The sequence below is a fragment of the Phocoena sinus genome, chromosome 1 (genome assembly GCF_008692025.1).
Source record: "Phocoena sinus isolate mPhoSin1 chromosome 1, mPhoSin1.pri, whole genome shotgun sequence".
Lineage (NCBI taxonomy): Eukaryota > Metazoa > Chordata > Mammalia > Artiodactyla > Phocoenidae > Phocoena > Phocoena sinus.
In genome coordinates this window covers 152,915,354-152,934,604 of record NC_045763.1, presented here as the reverse complement: position 1 = coordinate 152,934,604, position 19,251 = coordinate 152,915,354, and the positions used below count along the sequence as shown (strand labels likewise).

The 19,251-nt window shown below is 48.0% G+C and overlaps 1 protein-coding gene across 1 annotated transcript in view; it reads left to right on the top strand.

The window, feature by feature from the left end:
- The window catches only part of MDM4 (MDM4 regulator of p53), a 58,457-nt gene extending 43,425 nt beyond the window's left edge, over nucleotides 1–15,032 (top strand). Inside the window, exon 11 of the mRNA XM_032625699.1 lies at nucleotides 14,834–15,032. Coding sequence (XP_032481590.1) covers nucleotides 14,834–14,872 — 39 coding nt within the window. The 3' untranslated portion in view covers nucleotides 14,873–15,032. The remainder of the gene's footprint in view (nucleotides 1–14,833) is intronic.
- The last annotated feature ends 4,219 nt before the right edge of the window (nucleotides 15,033–19,251 follow it).

The following is a 19,251-nucleotide window of genomic DNA, read 5'->3' as shown; positions in this document are numbered from 1 at the left end:
TACCACAGTGAATAGGGAAGCTCCCTCAAGTTGCCTAACAGTCTACCAGTCAAGTTAGGGACAGAAGACAGTTTCCACATGGGCTGAGGAAGCAGTAGTGAAAGTACTGCAGGTAAGAGAATGGCTTGTTTGGGAACATAAAGTTGTTCCGCGTAACTGGAGCAAACGATGTGACTGGAGAAGTGACCGAGAGATGGGACTGGAGTGTTGGAGGGGCTGGGTAATGAAGATGTGATAAGCCAAGCTAACAAGTTTGAACCTTATCCTGAAGGCAGTGGATAGCCATCAAAGGATTTTGAGCAGGAGTGTGACATGATCTCATTTACATTTCTGAAAGATCATTCTGGCTGCATTGTTGATAAGAGACTGGAGTGCTGGCTAGATCAGAGACAGGGAGAACCATTAGGCTGTGGCAGCAGTCTGGGCTGGAAATGATGATACTCCGAAGCCAATGGCAGTGGAACTGGAAAGAATAATAGGTAACATTTACTGAACACTTAGTATGTGCTGACTTGGCATCTATTATCCCAGGAGGTATTTAAGGCTTAGCAAAATTAATATGTCCAAGGCAACTAAGAAGTGAAGAGTCAGCAGTTAAAACCATTGTGTCTGAGACAAAAACCCAAAAGAAGTGCATGGATTTGAGAGAAATCAAGGTGGAAGTGACAGACTTCATGAATGAATGTGGATGTGAGGGAAAGGGAGGTGTCAAGGATGGTTTGGACAGTTGGTGGATGGTGGTGCCATTCATTGAGATAAAGAATATGGGTAAAAGTGTAGGTTTTTGGTGGTAGTGATGAGGTAGGAAAAAAGTCAGGAGTTGGATGTGTTGATTTTGCGCATTGAGGAGATTCAAATGGAAAAGGAGCTCAGGAAAGCCCTGGGCTGTAAATATTAAGTATCTATTACGTATCTTATACTTTCTAGGTACTGGGAATACAGTGGTGAAGATGATGAATGTGGGCCCTGCTCTCATGGCTTAGGGAAACTAACTAGTTAAGCACATACTATTATGTGAAGAATTATGTTGGAAAAATACATGCTGCTATGAGAAATATAGAAGAGGGGCCTCATTTAATCAAGGGCTTAGGAGCAACCTCCTTGAAGAAATGAGAAACAGATCTAAAGGCAGGATAGGAGTTTGAAGAGGTGGGGAGGAATACCACAGATAAGAGGAGACATGCAAGGGCCTTTAGGTGAGGAAACAGTGGCATCTGAGAAGACTGTAGCTGAAAGCATGGAAGGAGAGAGTCGAGTATGATAGAGGATGTAGTTGGGATAAGAGTTTGAAGAGAATGGAGAAGGTCTGAAACCGATACTCTGGAGAACAGGAGAGAGAACAGAGTAGGAAACTTTTGCAAGACAAGTGCCTGAGACTACCCCATCTCTAGACCTGGGTCTCTCAACCTCAGCACTATTGACATTTTGGTTTGGAAAATTCTTTGTTGTGGGGAGGGGTGTCCTGTGCACTGTAGGATGTTGAACAGCATCCTTGGCCTCTACTCACTAGATGCCAGCAGCCAGTAGCACTCCCTGCCCAGCCAATTATGATCATCAAAAATGTCTCCAGACATTGGTAAATGTCACTTAAGGAGGGAATCGCCCCTGGTTGAGAACCAGTAGGTCCAGCTGCTGAGTGCTTGAGGAGGAAAATCACACAACTTGCGGTCTGCTGTTACTACACATTCATGTGCCCCACCTGGGCTTGCAATTCTGCCTGGTCCTTCGGTTTCCCTAATGGTTGAAGTGATGGTTCTAATCTAGAAGACAATCATGAGAAGAAAGTGAAGACAGGTTATGTAACTTCTCTAAGCCCCGGATACCTCACGGGATAACGGATGTCAGGTCAGCACTGACTGAGTGTTCAGGGTATCTACTCTCACTATCTCCAGGAGGGGGCTGATAGGAAATGGCAAGCATTAATGAAATTGGAAGAACGGCATGGTAGGAGTGGGCCGAGAGCAGAAGAGACAGGTTGCCACATTCTGAGAGAGATTGATGTCCTAGTGAGACTTCAAAGACGCCTGCCTCTTCTCTCCACCAGGCCTTGGAGAGGACTGTGCTTCCTGCCTCTCTCGCAGCAGGCTTGTCAATGAAATGTGAGTGGAAATGAAGCAGGCTACTTCTGAGGAGAGGTTTGGGGACCATTGAGGGGGCCAGTCTGCTCCTTTCTCTCAGCACAAGGCTAGTGCACCCCAGAATGGGGGCTGCTTCTTCAGCCTGGCTCCAAGATCGGCGAGAACAGGGAGTAGAGCTGCAGCTGTCCTGCAGTGGGCAGAGAAACAAACGTTTTATTGGAAACCACCAAGATTTGGGGATTTGTTACCACTCTGTAACTCAGCCTTAGCCGTCTGGTGCAACCCCAGGTAAGGGCAAGTCCCAGGCATGGTACAGAGTGAGTGGTTGAAGTGTTATGGGGGTGAAATTCTTTGATGTTGATGTGTCAGTGACAGTCCTGTGAGGCTAGGGTGTCGGATGAATCATTCATTCATATGATGTTGATATCACCCAGGATGATGGCAGGATTGTAGGAACCCAAAGTCTATAATGAACGAGGGAAGGTATCTGGAAGGTCAGCAGATGACATAATAAAGGAGGAGAGGAGAGAAGAATACGTTTAAGTCTTAAAAGAGCAGAGACTTATGTGCAGAGGGATGATGGTCGGGGTGCAGTACAGGGGAGGCCCATCTCCTGTACTGAAGGTAGATGAGGTGTGGGAAAATGACCACTAAGATTCTTTGGGGGAAAGCCAGGTATCTTTTAAGGTAAAGAAGTAGAGGAAAGAGAAGAGTTTGTGGGCGCAAGCAGGAGGATGTTTACCATGAAACAGAGTTGTAGGGTCGTAAGTAGTCCATAGCTTGTTTGGGGTCAGGAGGTGGCTGCTGTGGATCCTGTCTCCACAGGAAGGGTAAATACATATGTAAAATTTTATATGCAAACCCAAGGAACTTTTAGACCCCCTAACACTCTCTGTGGACCCTGGGTTAAGAACCCTGTTCTCGAGCAGTAGCTCTCAATCCTTAGCAAGCATCATAATCACCTGGAGGGCTTGGCCAGCAGATTGCTAGGTCTCGTTCCAGAGGTTCCGACCAGTATGTGTGGGTGGGCCCAAGCCCCTGCACTTCTGTCAGGTTCCCAAGTGATGCTGGTTTTGCTGGTCTAGGAAGCACATTCTGAGAATCACTGCTGTAGTCTATAATAGAAAGTTTTGGGAGGGAGAGGAACAGTGGGCAATTGCTGGGGGCAAGGTCATGAGTATAAGAATGGATTTTTGCTTTGTCCTACTAGACTCCTAGATTTCAGTTAGATACTCAGATGTTTCTGCCACACACATACACACACACAGAAAACTTTCAGGGGTGGAGAAAAGAAGGGAGAGAGGAGTAAGCAGTCATTTCAGGTTTAGGGCAAGGTGTGCAAAAAAAATCTTTTAGGTTAACGTGTCCTTAAAGATCATTTTCTTCAACACCCAAAGAGGGGAAGTGATATGAAGCATTGCTTGGCTAATTAACACATTTGGTCTAGGTAGCCCCATCTTGCTTCCTCTCCCTCTGCGGCTCTTTCCCCTTCATCATTAACCTTTAAAAGAAAAAGTGGGAAATAAGCCATGTATTCAAAAAAATTTAAAGAAACATGAAACTTCTGGTGCACTGTGTTGAAAAACCTTAATTCAAACTCCAGCAAAGTACACTGCTTAAAACTGGATAAAGCTGTTACCTAAATATGGGACACATTCTGGGGATAACTGCATCCGTGTTCTTTTTCTTGTGTGTGTGTGTGTGTGTGTGTGTGTGTGTTTGTGTGTGTTGTCTGTATTTAAAACATTTGTGACCATCGGGATTTCTGGAATCCTTGGCATTGAATTAGCATTGCCAGTTAGCTATTTAGCAGGTGACCTCAGGCAGTTCACTTAGGGTCTTTGAGCCTCAGCTCTCTGATCTAGAAAACAGAGCGTTAATTAACAAATGAAGTAATGCCTGTGAGATACTTAGCACCTGATATTTCCTCTTTCTCTTGCTTACCTCAGAATTGGGGGCTGCAGCTTCCTCAAACGTGAGTGTGGCCTTTAACCAGCAGATGTAACCTTTATCTTCCACCAGAGGGCCCCAGCAATCTGTAAAATCTAAGAGGAAGGTCCCTTTGCCACTAAAACAGCATACTTGAATCTGCCTGAGGATAACCCCCTAGGTTCAAGTCTTATTTGAATATTCTTCTTCCTGGTGCTTAGAGGAATCATTTGTAAGATTCCTCAAATATCCAGGAGGGAAATCTGAAGTAAGAAATTTGGAGTAAATGGTACTCTAACTCCACACCAGGCACAAAGAAGATTATATTTCTGATTTTTATTTTGTTAATTTCTACCATCCATGCTCCATCTCCTCTTACTATATGTAACCTAGGTACGAATTATTCTCTCAATAATAAGCTATTGCAGTTCCTTTCTTCCTGGTTTATTCAAATGAACTGAACCTCTGTTTTTTCCCTTTGATGTCCTCTTGCCTCCAATCACGGTCAGCCTTCCTTCTAGCAGGCGGGAAGGGAGGGTGGGGGGATCTATTTCTGAGCCTCTGCCTCACTGCTGAGCCTCAGAAGCTGCTTCCCTGAATCCCTTTGTGGTGAGAGTCTAGTGATCAGCACAAAACGATGTTTTCTGGGGAGAAAGCTCTTTCTCCATTTGAGGAAGGGAGACAACTGGAAAAAATTGAAGCCACCAGCCAACACAGCCTCCCGCAAAATATCACAGACTTCAGGGAAGAAATGATATCCTGTGTGCATCTGTCCTGTACACACTGTTTCTTCTTTACCTGTCTTCTTTGTCCTTTAATCTGATGTAGGAGGAAATATAGCCTCAGGTCAGCTCTCAACATTGTTCCTGGGAGTGCTGGCCCAGACTAGGAAAGCCTGAAAGAAAATCAAAAGGGTATGTCATGCATCTTATTAGTAACACAGAACCACAGAATATTTGGGAAGAACAGGTCTCCAGAAATCTAGTACAACCTCTCATTGTTTGGAGACGAGAAATGCCATGGTCAGAACTACATGGTTGTTTAATGGCAGACTAGCTATTCTAGTAGGACTAGACTCCAGATCCATGAGTAGACACACCTGTTCTTGTCTCACCATTCAGTTTTTTAAATCGGCCATCATCACTAACATTTATTATGTTCTCAGATGTGTCAGGCATCTGTTTTGTTTTATCTTGTGTGATCTTCACAACAACCCTATGAAGGAAATGTAGTGTTCTGTGAATGAAATGTTATCCCCATTTTAAAGAAGTATAGAGAAAGAAGTTAAATAAAAGATATAGGGAAAAAATTAAGCCCGTTCCATTTAAATCAGTGCTTCTCCGTGAGGGTTAGTGGCTTTTTTTTTTTTTAAATGGGACTGTCCCTTGCACTGCAGGATGCTTAGCGTCTCTGGCCCCCAAGCATTAATTGCCCCAGTCATTATGATAACACCCCTGGTTTCCCCAGATCCCAGAAGGTAAGGTAGAGGTGATACTGCTGCTGATTGGAGCCACTGACTTAAATGCACGCGCACAGGAAAAGGAACAGTAAAATTGCTCTGCTGGTTTGGTTGGTTTTATATTAATAAAGGTCACAAGATGGAGATAAGAGCAGAACAAGAGGAAGGAAATCCCTGGGGTGAGTGTAGCTCTGGAAGGGAAGAGGCTAATTTATAAAGGAAGGGAATGAACACTAGACCAAGGAGGCTCTTCGTATATGGTCACTGCAAAAACCCATAGTGTAACTCTGGAGACCAGCCGGGTCTCACAGACAAGGAAAGTGGCTGGGCCAGGGGACAACAGGGAGTGCTGTGGCTGGAGTAAATACTGGATTTAACAAAAGAGTTTTAAGCACTAGTTAGGCCAAGAAAAAAATGCCTGCAGGTGAGTTTGGGTAGTCTGTGACCTGTGGGTCAGGTCATCTGAGGGGCCATTCCCATTTAAGGGATATACCCACCATGCTGGTTGGTGGAAGGGATGTGGGTTTCAGCACACACAAGAAGGAAATGTACTACCCATCTGAGCTGGCAAACATCGGGGCAGAAGAGTTGTGAGCATTCCCTGGGGCACTGGGCATCTGTGCTAGGGGACCATCTGTCCAGGGAGCTGAAGCGGGCATTCTGTGCAATCTCTGGTCCCCTCTGGATCTAAGATTCTGGAATTCTGGGGCTGTGATTCCTTAAAGGCAGAGCTGGGAACAGGAAAACTCTAGAGCAGGGCCACTGCCTGTCGTGCTACCAGCCCAGGCCCCTGGCAATGGTTCCTTAGCTCAGTGCTGTCATTCCCCCTGATGTGTGGAAATGGGGAAAAGAGGTCACTGAGTCCCCGCTCCCTAGAGGCCCTTTGCCTTGGTTCACAGCACTGGCAGTTCACAAACTCAAACAGCTTTTATTCTCTCTCAGCCAGTGGGCCCTGACACCGACTGCAGAGCTAAACAACCAATTTTCCAATCCAGCTGTTCAGCTGCACTATAGTCTTAAGTTTAAACGCACTTTTTAAGAAAACCTTCGGGAACTATCTCCTTCCCTCTGCTCTCTTTCTCTGCTGTGAGTCCAGCAGAAAGCAGGCACTTGACACAGAATGCTTGTGCCTGTGGATCCTCTTTCGGACTCAACCCACCTTCCCCTCTGGACGGTGATGGGAATGAAACCCCAAACTCCGGCGCCTGCCCTCCCTGATCTTTGGGGAGGGGCCACCGGGGCGTCTTGCTCTCTGGAGGGCAGCACCGTGCCTTTAAAAAGCAGTCCCTCTGCTGTTTCTGACTTGTAGCAGTGGGGCAGGCAAATGTGGGGGAGGCAGCAGGGCTTTGCCAAGGAAACTCCTGATATGGAGGAGTTGAAAACCAGGCTGCAAATGTCAATATCTAACATGCCAGGAAATCTCTGTTCCAGTCCTCCAGGTCTAGTCAGTCGTTGGCTTCAGAAGTCTGTAATGCCTCTGCTTCCTTACTTTGCTTACATCCCCATACCCTAGGCCTTAGGGTGGGCTCTCAGAAGGGAGGTGGTCCCAAGCCCTGTTGCCTATCCTTCCTGGACCACATCCAGCATAGGCCAGGTTTTATTGAGCCTCAGAAATTTCTCTGCTACGGGCAGGGAGGATGGTATAGGTAAGGGCTGTTGACAGGCCTGCAGCACAACGCACAGAATGAATTCTGAGGCCAGTGCCGGGGAGGGTGACTTCCTAGCTCTCCTCCATCTTAACCCCCTCTGGCATCCCTGGGAGTCAGACCATGGGTCATCATTTTCTTCTTCCTTCTCTATTCAGCCTCATATCTGGATGCCCTGTCCAAATCAGCTTCCCATCCTCCACTACAAGGAGAACTCTGATAGGTTAGGGGACCTCGGTAGTATCGCTCAGGAATCATCCTTTAAGGAATTTACCTACAGCACAAAATTTCAGAATTGTGAACAGGATCAGCATTTCCAGAATTTTGGCTATCACAGATGAATGGAATTAAAAATAAAGCACAGCAATAAAAATTGACTTTTTTTTAAGATGGGGACTTACGTAGGGTTGCCAGCCTTTATTTCATCAAACACGTACATTAAAAAAAGGACAACTACTCGGGACTTCCCTGGTGGTCCAGTGGTTAAGACTCCGCACTCCCAATGCAGGGGACCAGGGTTCGATCCTTGGTCAGGGAACTAGATCCCACATGCATGCTACAACTAAGAGCCTGCATGCCGCAACTAAAAGATCCTGCATGCTGCAACGAAGATCCGGTGTGCCGTAACTAAGACCCAGCGCAGCCAAATAAATAAATTAAAAAAAAAAAAAACAACTACTGCTACCATATATTACTGCCATCCTTTCATAAAGGAAAGTACATTTTAATGCCACAAATGTGTGAAGGAGATAATCTCTAATAAAGGACGGTCCTTTGAATAAAATCTTATAGCTTTATGAGAAAGTTATCTCATTCTTATTTTCCTAATTTCATCCCAGATGTGACATCTTTGTCATGGACTTCCTCAGCACTCCGATGGGGCTGGCACTAGATGGCTTTTCCCTTCCCACTTTCTGTGCCCGTCTCTGTCGTTTCTGCTTTGTCATGAAAGGAGGATAGTCATCATGTTAGGAAAAGTTGTGAAAGACTTTGAAATGGGCAAAAAAGGTTATTGGGTGTCCTGTCTAGTTTCTCTTTGGATTATCTTTGCCTTTCATTGTCTTTGAGCTCTTTTACCACTCTGTAAATTGTAGAAAACTGATCATAGTGCAAATGATTTTGCCAATAAAAATACAAATTGTATCCAGTGGACATGCAGTGGATTGTTGCCCTGTGGATATTGACCAATGTTGTGTCTGTTGAGTAAATTAATTGCAAGCATTCCTGATGGCTTATGTACATCTGCGCTTTGGATTCTCTTTTGAGCAATTGTAACATCTTGCTAGATCCCTCATTAATTGATGAGTTAAATGATATCATTGACGTGTGTTAATTTTATATTTGTACAAAGATCTTGATGTTACCTTTTAAAAAAATTACCGTTTTACAATAACTACCTCTGAGAGTTGTCGTGAGAGTGGAATGAGGTCATGGGTAAGCGAGTGCCTGGCTCAGGTCCAGGCACATAGTGTGCCTTCCACAGCTGGGACAATCCTTGCTTCTTCTGGACTCTGAGCTGCAGGGCACCCTGTGTTTTCTCCAACGAAATAAACAAAATCATCTGATTAAACGTCTCACGGTACAGTATTAGTGACTTTGACTTCCCAAGGATTTTCACATTTCAAAAGAGGACCCTAGGGGAACAATGATGCTTACCCTGAAAAATGACTATAATGGTGAAAATGCAGAGGGGTGCTGTGCTATAGATATTTGGGGCCAAGTACCTTTAAAATAACCTGCCCTCCTGGCATTCAGCTTCAGAGGACAATTTGATTCACCTCCCCTCACCCCCTCTTCAATGCCAGAAACACCAGCCTTACCATGCAAAGGGGAACAGTTTCAAACTTGTACCGGGTTCTTAAAATATACACTTATTAAATCCTCTCCTTGATCTGTGAGGTGGGTATGTTTATACCTGTTACTGATGAGGAACTAGAAGAGGTTAGATGACTGGCCCAAGGTTGTGCAGCTAGGAAGTTGTTGTGCCAGATTGAAATCCGGGGTCTGAATCCAGAGCTGTGGATTTGAGCCATGAATCAGCCCTTATAGTCAAGACTCTTTCCTCCCCCAGACCGTCACCACTGCTGAGATCCACTGCCAAGTGTCACATCTGGGCAAAGACAGTGCTCCCGTTCAAATGGAAATGCCCTTTAAGGCTTAACACACTTGCCATGAAAACAATGTCAGAAACAAATTGATCTGAACCTGGGACCCAAGACGTTAGGGCAATGCACTCATGTGCATTGCTGAATTCTGGGAGCCCCTGAGAGTCAGGGGACAGGCATCTTGGGGACTTAATGGAAAATTGCCTCATTCCATAAGGAGGAAGGGGGGGGGGGACCAAGAGAGGGAAAGGGACATGCTCAAGGTCTCAGGGCTTTAAGTTGCAGAGCTAAGAGCTAGATCTATTTGCTGAGGGTTTTAGACATTTCTGGTTAGCTCCCAGAAGTATCTCCCCCAAACCTAACCAATCCCTGAGTTAGGTAGGGTGGCTCTAGGTGTGACTTGTATTTGCTGGGGCCTTCAGCCCTGGCATCAAGCCTGTTAGATAGTAACTCTACGTGGTAGAAGCAGGAGTAGATTTGGTTTGGACTCTGCTGCTAGCTCCCTGTGTGACCTTGGCCAAGTCATTTCCCGTCTCCAGACCTGGTTTCCTCTCCAGCCAGAGAGGAGCCGGGGAAGGTAGGCAAGGAGCTCCCTCCAGCAGGGTCCTCTGTGCTGTCCGGGTCTGAGGGGTAGGGATGGACCTGACAGGAGAAGGAGGAAGCTGGGGAGGATCAGCAGAGTGAGTTGGTGGGAGAGCAGTGGGAAATGTGCCCTCTCTCCCTGCCCCGTGACAACCAGGAAGATACAAGGTGTAGGAAGAGGAGGATGCAGACTTCGGGAGCTGAGGAGGGCCAGCCCCCAAAACGGCTTCCTAAAGGTTGTAAGGAACGGCACCAAAAACGGAGGAGCGCTTAAACAAGCTTTATTTGGGAACGCTCCCGGGCGAGGTTCACTGGTCCGAGAGAAAGGGGCCAGAGAAGTCGCGCCCGGGCGAGGGTTTGGGCAGAATTTATAGGGGAAGAAGGGAAAGGAGTGTGGTGAATCCGGGAGGGCACAGGGTATTCCTTATTTGGTGGTCTTTTCGGGTATCGTGGCAATATCTGGTGCCGGTCGCATCAGTCTTGGGACCGTTAGTCCCACCCCTCGAAAGGCGGGAAGCCTGGGCCGGGTGGAAAGCCACCAGATCAGTTCCTGGAACTGGGTGGTCCGGAAAGTCTCCAGGTCAGTTTCTGGAACCAGGTGGTCCAGAAAGTTTCGGTCTGATGCAACCTGTGAGTCTGATTGCGTTCCCCTGCCTCGGACCAGTTGGCCTTACAAAGGTTAACTGGCCAAAGCCATGCCCTCCTCTGCACTGTGCTGGCCAAGGGGACCCCGTGGCCTGTGCCAGGTGTGGCAGGGCATGTGGATGCTGGGATGGCCCAGAGGATCAAGGACAATGAGCCAGGTCAGAGCAGCATCTCTGCTGAGCCAGAAACAGGAGGCCTGGGCACATGGAAGCCAGGTATGTGGGTGTCTTGGTGATGGATGGAGCAAGTGTGACCTTTCCCTCTGTCGAGTCCAGCTGGACAGACCCAGTGGCTCCAGGGCCCCTTGTCATCCACTGATTGCTTTGTGATTAATGCACAAATCACTTATTCCCACTTCCTGTCCCTGCTCTGTGCTCTCCTAGCTCCCATGTTAGACCCTCTGCACTTAGGTAATTTACTCAGAAATTATTGTCCCTAGAATCTCCCAGCATGCTCAACGTACAAGTAGTAACCAGGATCTGCGTGCGATTCCCCTGTGGAACCAAGGACAGACAGACCGGTCACAGCACTAGGGAGAGCCTGAAATATCTGTAATGAGTAAAGCAGGGCCCAACTGAGGCCAGAACCTGTCCTGCCCGAATCTCCCCTTCTTTCCTGCACACTTTTGTGCTCAGCTGGAATGAGGTCCCACATCACGGTCATTCACTGGAGCTGCCTGTGGGGTCCCACATAAGGATGGTTAGCCTAACCCTGGTTTGTCTGGAAACCAGAGAACTGCATTTGGAGGAGAGGGAGACCACCCTTCAGTTCCCAACACCAAGCCAGGTAGACCCTCCCCCTACCAAACACAGACAGTGAATGAACATTCTCACTTCTTTTCAACAAATATTTTCTTCACCTTGGCCTGGGGTCCCAAAACAAAAACTGCATATAAACTAGGTTTACTGCTGACTTGGCTGCATGGACTTTATGACTTATCAGAGCAAGGAAAGACAGTCATTCTGTCTTATTTACTGAGTACCAGATAGGAGAGAGGGATTGTTTGTGTTAATTCACTGGGAAAAGCAGCACATTAAAAATTCTTTATGGGACTTCCCTGGTGGTGCAGTGGTTAAGAATCCGCCTGCCAAAGCAGGAGACACGGGTTCGAGCTGTGGTCCGGGAAGATCCCACATGCTGTGGAGCAGCTAAGCCCACGCGCCACAACTACTTAGCCTGCGCTTTAGAGCCCGCGTGCCACAACAACTGAAGCCTGAGTGCCTAGAGCCTGTGCTCCACAGCAAGTAAAGCCACTGCAGTGAGAAGCCTGCACACCGCAACGAAGAGTAGCCCCCGCTGGCCGCAACCAGAGAAAGCCCACGCACAGCAACGAAGACCCAATGCAGCCTAAATTAATTAATTAATTAATTTTAAAAAGCTTTATGCTGTTCCTTCTTTCATGTAGCAGAATGTATTTAATTATCCCTCATCCTACCCCATTCCCCACTTGCCTCCCTCCCTTCCTATACAGGGCAGATTAAAATGTTCTTGCTCAGTTGGAGGAGCAAATTTGTATGTAATTTGTAAGGTAGAGGATGGGGGACAAATGCTCTATTTGCAAAATAAGGCCAGGAGTCTGAGTTCTTGTGAGACAGAGTAAAGTTATGAGAGTCGGAGGAATGTGAATACCTCCAATAGACCAAAGGGGAGCTCTGAAGATAAATTAATCTTCTGGTGCCGAGGTATATTTGAATTAAGACTTTTTAGGAGGAAACCAGCTGCTGTGGGGATAGGAGGCCGCATTCAGGGGGCTAGAAGTCCCCCTGCAAGGATCGCTGAGACCAGAGCTCAGCCCTGTCCTCTGCAGAGCCTGCGGGTGTCCCTTTCCTGGTACTACATGGAAGACAAGGACTTCCTAGATGTCCCATGTGCATACTCCCTTGTTCCCCAACCTTCCCCTCTCTCTCTGTCCACAGTCCTCTCCCACTTAACTCCTCCCCCATTGGTGGTTCAGTCCTCCCACTCTTAGATGTGGCCTTGGAGGACAACACACAAGGGGATGCTCCATGGTTACAGAACCAGGCATGGCCCATCTGGCTGAATGAGTAACTCGCATACCTACTTTGCAAAGGAGCCCTTGCCTGTCAATCCAGTGGGGTGTGGTCATAGCAGTAATAACAGCCTGTGCTTACATGGTGTATCCTTCTAATCAGATATTTACAGATATTAACTCATTAATGACAACTCTGTGAGTTGGCTACTGTTACAACCCAATTTGGCAGATGAGTAAACTGAGGCACAGAGAAGTTAAATGACTTGCCCAGGGTCACACAGCTAGCAAATGGTGGCATAGGGATTTGAATTTGGCAATTTCCCTCCAAAGTCCACACACTTAACAACTATCCATTCTGCTCCACGCCCCCAGGTGAGCATTCTCTTATGTTAGGCTCTTGATTGCCAGTGACAAAAACCCAACCCAAGGACACTCCAGGTAGATGAAGCAGCAGTTGCAAAGGCTTGGAAGCCTGAAAGAGAAGGTGGGTGGTCAGGGAGGGTTGTAAGTTACTGGGAACAGAGATGAAAGAAAGTCATAAGAGGGATCTTCATTTGGGTCAGGTGGACAGAGACAGGGGGCTCGCTGCAGTGACCTGGAGCTGAGGACACCAACTGTCTTGTCACTGAGGCCGGGGGTGAAGAGAGACACAAGGGAACAAGCGTGGCCTGGAGCCCTGTGCCCTTCTTGTCCAGCATTCCTCAAACATTCCCTCACTCCCAACTCTCCTCTTTTTCCTCATCTATGTTTTTGGTTTTCCAAATCTGTTTTTCACTTCTAGCTCCCCTGGAGAGTGTGTGCTCCACAGATGGAGCTTTGATCTGTTTCATCCCTCCAGGAGGGGCAGTCTCTGGTGCAGATTAATTATGTAGCTTGACACCCATCCTCATGTAAGCCTGGTTCTTTTAATTAAAGATTCAGTAGGAGGGGCTGTTGTGTCAGGCTCTGGGAGCTGGCAGGGGGCCGGGGGAGTGTATCAGTGGGTCTGAAGCCTCCTTTCCTTAGGGTGTGTGGTCTTTGATTTATCTTTTCCCCCTTTGCCACGCCTCACCGGCAGGTTTGAAATTGGAGTTCTCCCTGAATCGGCACAACAAACTGAGTTAGAAGACAGAGTTCCCTCCCCCATATCTACCCAACCACCATACTGGGGGAGGCTATGGCGGGAGTGGGGTGGGTACAGGGGAGGCCTGGTGTCCCGGCCAAGTGCCTCCCAGACACTGAGTGAGCGACTTCCCCCTCCTGCTCCTACCCTGAACTTGAGCAAGCCATTGAACGTTCCTGGGCTTCTGCGTCATCCTTAATGTGTCAGGCAAAGTGACTTGTGACTGTTCCTACCAACCTCGTGCACAGGGACAAATGGAACAGAGGTCCAAGTCGTCTTCTCCCTGAGATATGCAGCTCAGAGGGCTCCCATCCCCCCAGCAAAGGGTCCAGCTGCAAGGAGCTGTTGACTTGGGAATCTGTTAGGCTCCTGTGGTTGGGGCATGGGGTGCAGGGAGGAGAGGGGTGACTGGAGATGATACAGTTGCAGAGTGAATGGGGTGGGTGGGGTATCTATCTACTTGGTGGATACAGGCAAGGCTGTTATGAATCCGGGGCCTCTTCCTTCCCTCCCCGCCAGCCAGCTGCAGCACTGACAACCAGGGGACTAGGGACAGATCCATCTGGGAAGCAGGAGGCAGGGGAAGGGGGTGGGGCAGGGAGTAGGATGAATGGCCAGATATTCCTAAGGCTTGTGTCCTTTGAAAGACAATGAGATCAAGGCTGGAGACTTGGCCTTACACCCCCTCCTCTGAATGCTGGGAGCCCCTGAGAGTCAGGGGACAAGGCATCTTGGGGACTTCAAGGAAAATTGCTTTATTCCACAAGGAGGAAGGGGGGGACCAAGAGAGGGAAAGGGACATGCTCAAGGTCTCAGGGCTTTAAGTTGCAGAGCTAAGAACTAGATCTATTTGCTGAGGGTTTTAGACATTTCTGATTAGCTCCCAGAAGTATCTCCCCCAAACCTAACCAATCCCTGAGTTAGGTTGCGTGGCTCTAGGTGTGACTTGTGTTTGCTGGGGCCTTCAGCCCTGGCATCAAGCCTGTTAGATAGTAACTCTACGTGGTAGAAGCAGGAGTAGATTTGGTTTGGACTCTGCTGCTAGCTCCCTGTGTGACCTTGGCCAAGTCATTTCCCTTCTCCAGACCTGGTTTCCTCATCTGGGGTAATTCCGCCTGCCCTCTTGTGCTTCACAGGGTCAGAGGCTCAGATGGGACCATTCTCTCTTTTCAGACACCTACAGTCTAATTACAGGCTAATTCTTGACCAGCTGATGGGAGAGATTTTTAAATGTACCTGTAAAATTTAGGATGTCTGGGCTTTACTAACCTGCATCATTTTCCTGGGATTCCAGGAAAAACCTGAAGACCAGAGGGAGGGGCAGGACCTGTAAGATGTCTGAGTGACACACCCATCAGGCTCAGAGACCCACCCTGCCTGAGATGTACTGCAGTTTGATGGATCCTAGAGGTAAAAAGAGCTTACATTTATAGAGGTTTTTTTTTTTTTTTTGCGTTACGTGGGCCTCTCACCGTTGCGGCCTCTCCCGTTGCGGAACACAGTCTCCGGACGCGCAAGCTCAGCGGCCATGGCTCACGGGCCCAGCCGCTCTGCGGCGTGTGGGATCTTCCTGGACCGGGGCATGAACCCACGTACCGTGCATCGGCAGGCGGACTCTCAACCACTGCGCCACCGTGGAAGCCCTATAGAGGTTTTTTTGTTTGTTTGTTTGCGGTATGCGGGCCTCTCACTGCTGCGGCCTCTCCCGTTGCGGAGCACAGGCTCCGGATGCGCAGGCTCAGCGGCCATGGCTCACGGGCCCAGTCGCTCCGCGGCATGTGGGATCTTCCAGGACCGGGGCATGAACCCGTGTCCCCTGCATCAGCAGGCAGACTCTCAACCACTGTGCCACCAGAGAAGCCCTAGAGTTTTTTTTTTTAATGTTTCAGGTTCTTTATATGTATTGTTTCATTTGTGTCACCATCTCACCAGTTACAATTGTTGCCCTCATTTTATGCATGAGGAAACTGAGCCTTGGATAAAGTCAACATGTCAGGCCACACAGTGGTGAGTGGCAGGGCCAGGGTTTGGTATCTCCAAAGCCTTATTCCACCAACTTCTGCCTCTGCTGGCCTTGAGGCCCTGGCCAGAGGGGGCGCTTTCAGAGGTCTCAGGCAAGGGCTCCCTTTGGTCCCGGGGTGGCTGCCTCAGGGAGCTGAGGTGGGCTGGCCGCCCTCCGGGAGGCAGGGCCGGGCTGTGAGACTGAATGGGCCAGGGCTGGGGGAGGGTTGGGTCCTGCCACAGGCTTTGCCGAGGCTCCTTGACAGGCAGCGCTCAAGCCACCTCCTCCTTCAGAAAGCCTTCCCGAAGCCGCTCCTCCCCCACCACCGCAGAGCTGTTGCTCACTGTACTTCCACATGTCACCGGGGCCTGTTTCATAGCACATCTTTATGCTAATATATATATGCTATTGAAGTTTGTAGGGAATAAAGTCACACTAGGGCTTCTCCCATTCCCCTGCAAACTCCTTGAGGGCAGGGACTCATGTGCATTGCCTAAGGCACCTAGGAGAGGTCTTGCAAAGAATAGCAGGTGATCGATGAGTATGTGTGGAATGAACTATTAAAAATAATCATTCTTAAGACTGTCAAGAGTGATTTCATATACATTATTTACCCATTCATTCAAATACATACACATTTGCTGAGCCTAAAATCATATGCCTAGACTTCATCAGATTCCAGGGACACAAAGACATATTGGACACCTGTCTGTGCACGGGGAGCTCATAGAGGTGGGAGTCGGGAGTGGGGAGGGGAGGGGAGGGGAATTGGTGAGGGCAAGAGACTAAAAAAAAGACAAAACAAAACAAAACGTGAAAACAGAAAATTACAGCATATTCAGCTAGGAGTCAGCACAGGTGCTGGCAAAGCCCAGAGAAAGAGCCCCTGGCCCAGTCTGGGGGTGTCAGGGAAGGCTTCCAGGGCAGATGAAGCAGAGTGGGGCTTTGTGGGCCAGGCAGGAGCAAGTCAGCCAGGGGGAGAGTGTCTGAGTCAGCCAGGGGGAGAGGGTCCAGAGTCAGCCACGGGGAGGGGGTTCAGAGTCAGCTAGGGGGAGGGGGTTCAGAGTCAGCTAGGGAGAGGGTGTCTGAGTCAGCCAGGTGAAGGGGTGGTCAGATTAGGGAGAACATGGGGCAGGAGGGAGCTCAAGGCAGGTTTTGGGGTGATTGTACTGGTGAGTAATGCAGCTGCCTGGTGTGGAGAGGGATGTTTTGAGGACCCAGGTGGGAAGAAGGAAGAATGGAAATAACACCTTTTATTTGAACATGGAGTGCTTTGTGTTTCTCAAAGTACTTCCACATCTATCTCAAATTAGCCTAAAAACAGCAGTGGCAGCAGCAAAGTTCCTCTGCGCCAGGCTTTTTCTCAGGGTGGGTGTTATGTGTTACTTGGGGAGAAGGAGGTGCTGTTATCACCTCCCCTGTACAGAAGGGGACACTAAGGCCCCAAGAGAACTGGCTTCTTCGGGAGGGGCAGGGAGGGCTCTGTGATTCTCTGTCTGCAGTTGAGGACATGGGCGCTCAGGGGGTTATGTGACAAGGTCTGGTCCTTTGACATGAGGTCTACCTGGGGTTCCAACTCAGGCCTCTGGGTTCCTAGCCTGGGGCTTTTTCCTGGAAATTCCTCTGCCTCTCAGGACAAAATATCTGAACCAAGGAGCCAGATTGTGATTGGAAATCAGCTCAGGCTGCCTGGTATTTCTCCACTTCTGCCTCTGCCACTGAAGGCTCCAGGACGCCCCCGCCGACCGCAGTGACCTGGGCTTTGAGGGGAGTGTTTTACCCGGTCAGCCAGCTGTTGGAAGTGCAGATACCGTCCCCTCTATCCTGGGCACAAACCAACCAAGTTGCTCCACTCCAGGCATCCACTCTCGTTACTTAATTCAGTTCACAAAGTTAACCCTTGATCACAAGCCAGCAGCTTCACTGCTGGGGCTTCCCAGTCTCTCCACTCCCACCTGTCCTGGGCTTCTCCATCATCAAGGAAGAGGGAGATTTTCATCCTTCCTTCCCATGGGATGCTTCAAGCACCGCTGTGACAGTGTTGCTGACCCCTGGCTCTGCCGCCTTCCCTGACACTACAAACAACTGACCCCTGGCCCATTAGCCTGATACCTGGTCTGTGGCCTACTTTGCATGTCCCTTTCTAAAATCTCCTTGAGGACCCCCATTTGCCACCTCACCTGGTTCAGGCTCACAAATGCTCAGTCACTGAGGAAGGGAGCAGAGTGGACAGGTAATTTGTTCACAGCATAAATGGGTCTGGTTTGAATCCTGACCACTGCCAATAGCCACGTGACCTTGACCAAGACTTGACCATATTTCTCTGGGGTGTTGTGCAGAGATCATGAGATCCAAACTGTAAGACATCTAGTACTTCTACAATAATCTCTCAATAAATGGTAGATATTTAACTATTGATAATGAAGTCTTTTTAAAGGATTTCTATGAGGGTGAATTTGAAAGTGGTTGGAAACTCCAGGCTGCTTCCCCTTCTCTACTAGAAACCCAGCAAGGGCAGGGGCCTTGTCTTTTGTTCATGATGTCTGGTACATGGAAGGTTCTTGATGTATATATTTATTTTTGGATAACTGAATAAATCTACACTGTCCTCAATTCTGACTTTAGGATTCATTTTTGGTATTAATTTTTCCTAATTATAAAAGTAATACATGTTTCATTGCAGAAAAATTGGAAAATATTTCTTAAAATTAAGAAAACAAAACCTAGCTGTGATCCTACTCTCTGGATATAACCATGATTAATGTTTTGATACATTTCCCTACAACATATATGTATCAAAATTTTTATATTCTTGTTTTTCAGTTAACATAATGAGCATTTTCCTGTTATTAAGTAAACTTTACAAACATAATTTTCAGTGCTACATATATTATTCTGTGACACGAATGTATCATAATTTATGTAACCAATACGCAATGGTTGGATATTTAAGATTTTTCACCATTATAAAGCTGCAATGAACATCCTTCCGTATAAATATTTGTGTATATCTCTGAATTAAGAATTTCTACGACAAATAAATTCTACAAAGTCAATTACTGGATCTAAGAGTGAACATTTTAAGGATCTTGATATACGTATCGTTAAATGATTCTTCTGAGAGGTTGCACTAACCCACACTCCTCTCACTCTCAATGCTTGAGAACTCTCACCACCAGAATATTACCATTTAAACGGAGACACAGAACTTACTTTTTTTTTTTTTTCGGTACGCGGGCCTCTCACTGTTGTGGCCTCTCCTGTTGCGGAGCACAGGCTCCGGATGCGCAAGCTCAGTGGCCATGGCTCACGGGCCCATCCGCTCCGCGGCATGTGGGATCTTCCGAGACCAGGGCACGAACCCGTGTCCCCTGCATCGGCAGGCGGACTCTCAACCACTGCGCCACCAGGGAAGCCCAGAGAACTTACTTTTATATGATGATGCTCTTGCCTTAGACATACATGGTACATTCAGTCACACCAGGGTTTCTCCACCTTGCTACCATCAACTTTTGTGCTGGAAAACTCTTTGTTGTGGGAGCTGTCCTGTGCATTGTAGGATGAGTAGTTGCAGTTATGATAACCAAAAATGGCTCCAGATATTGCCAATGTTCCCTGAGGAACAAAATCACCCCTGGTTGAGAACAACTGAGTTGTACTATATTAATTTTTTTGCGGTACGCGGGCCTCACTGTTGTGGCCTCTCCCGT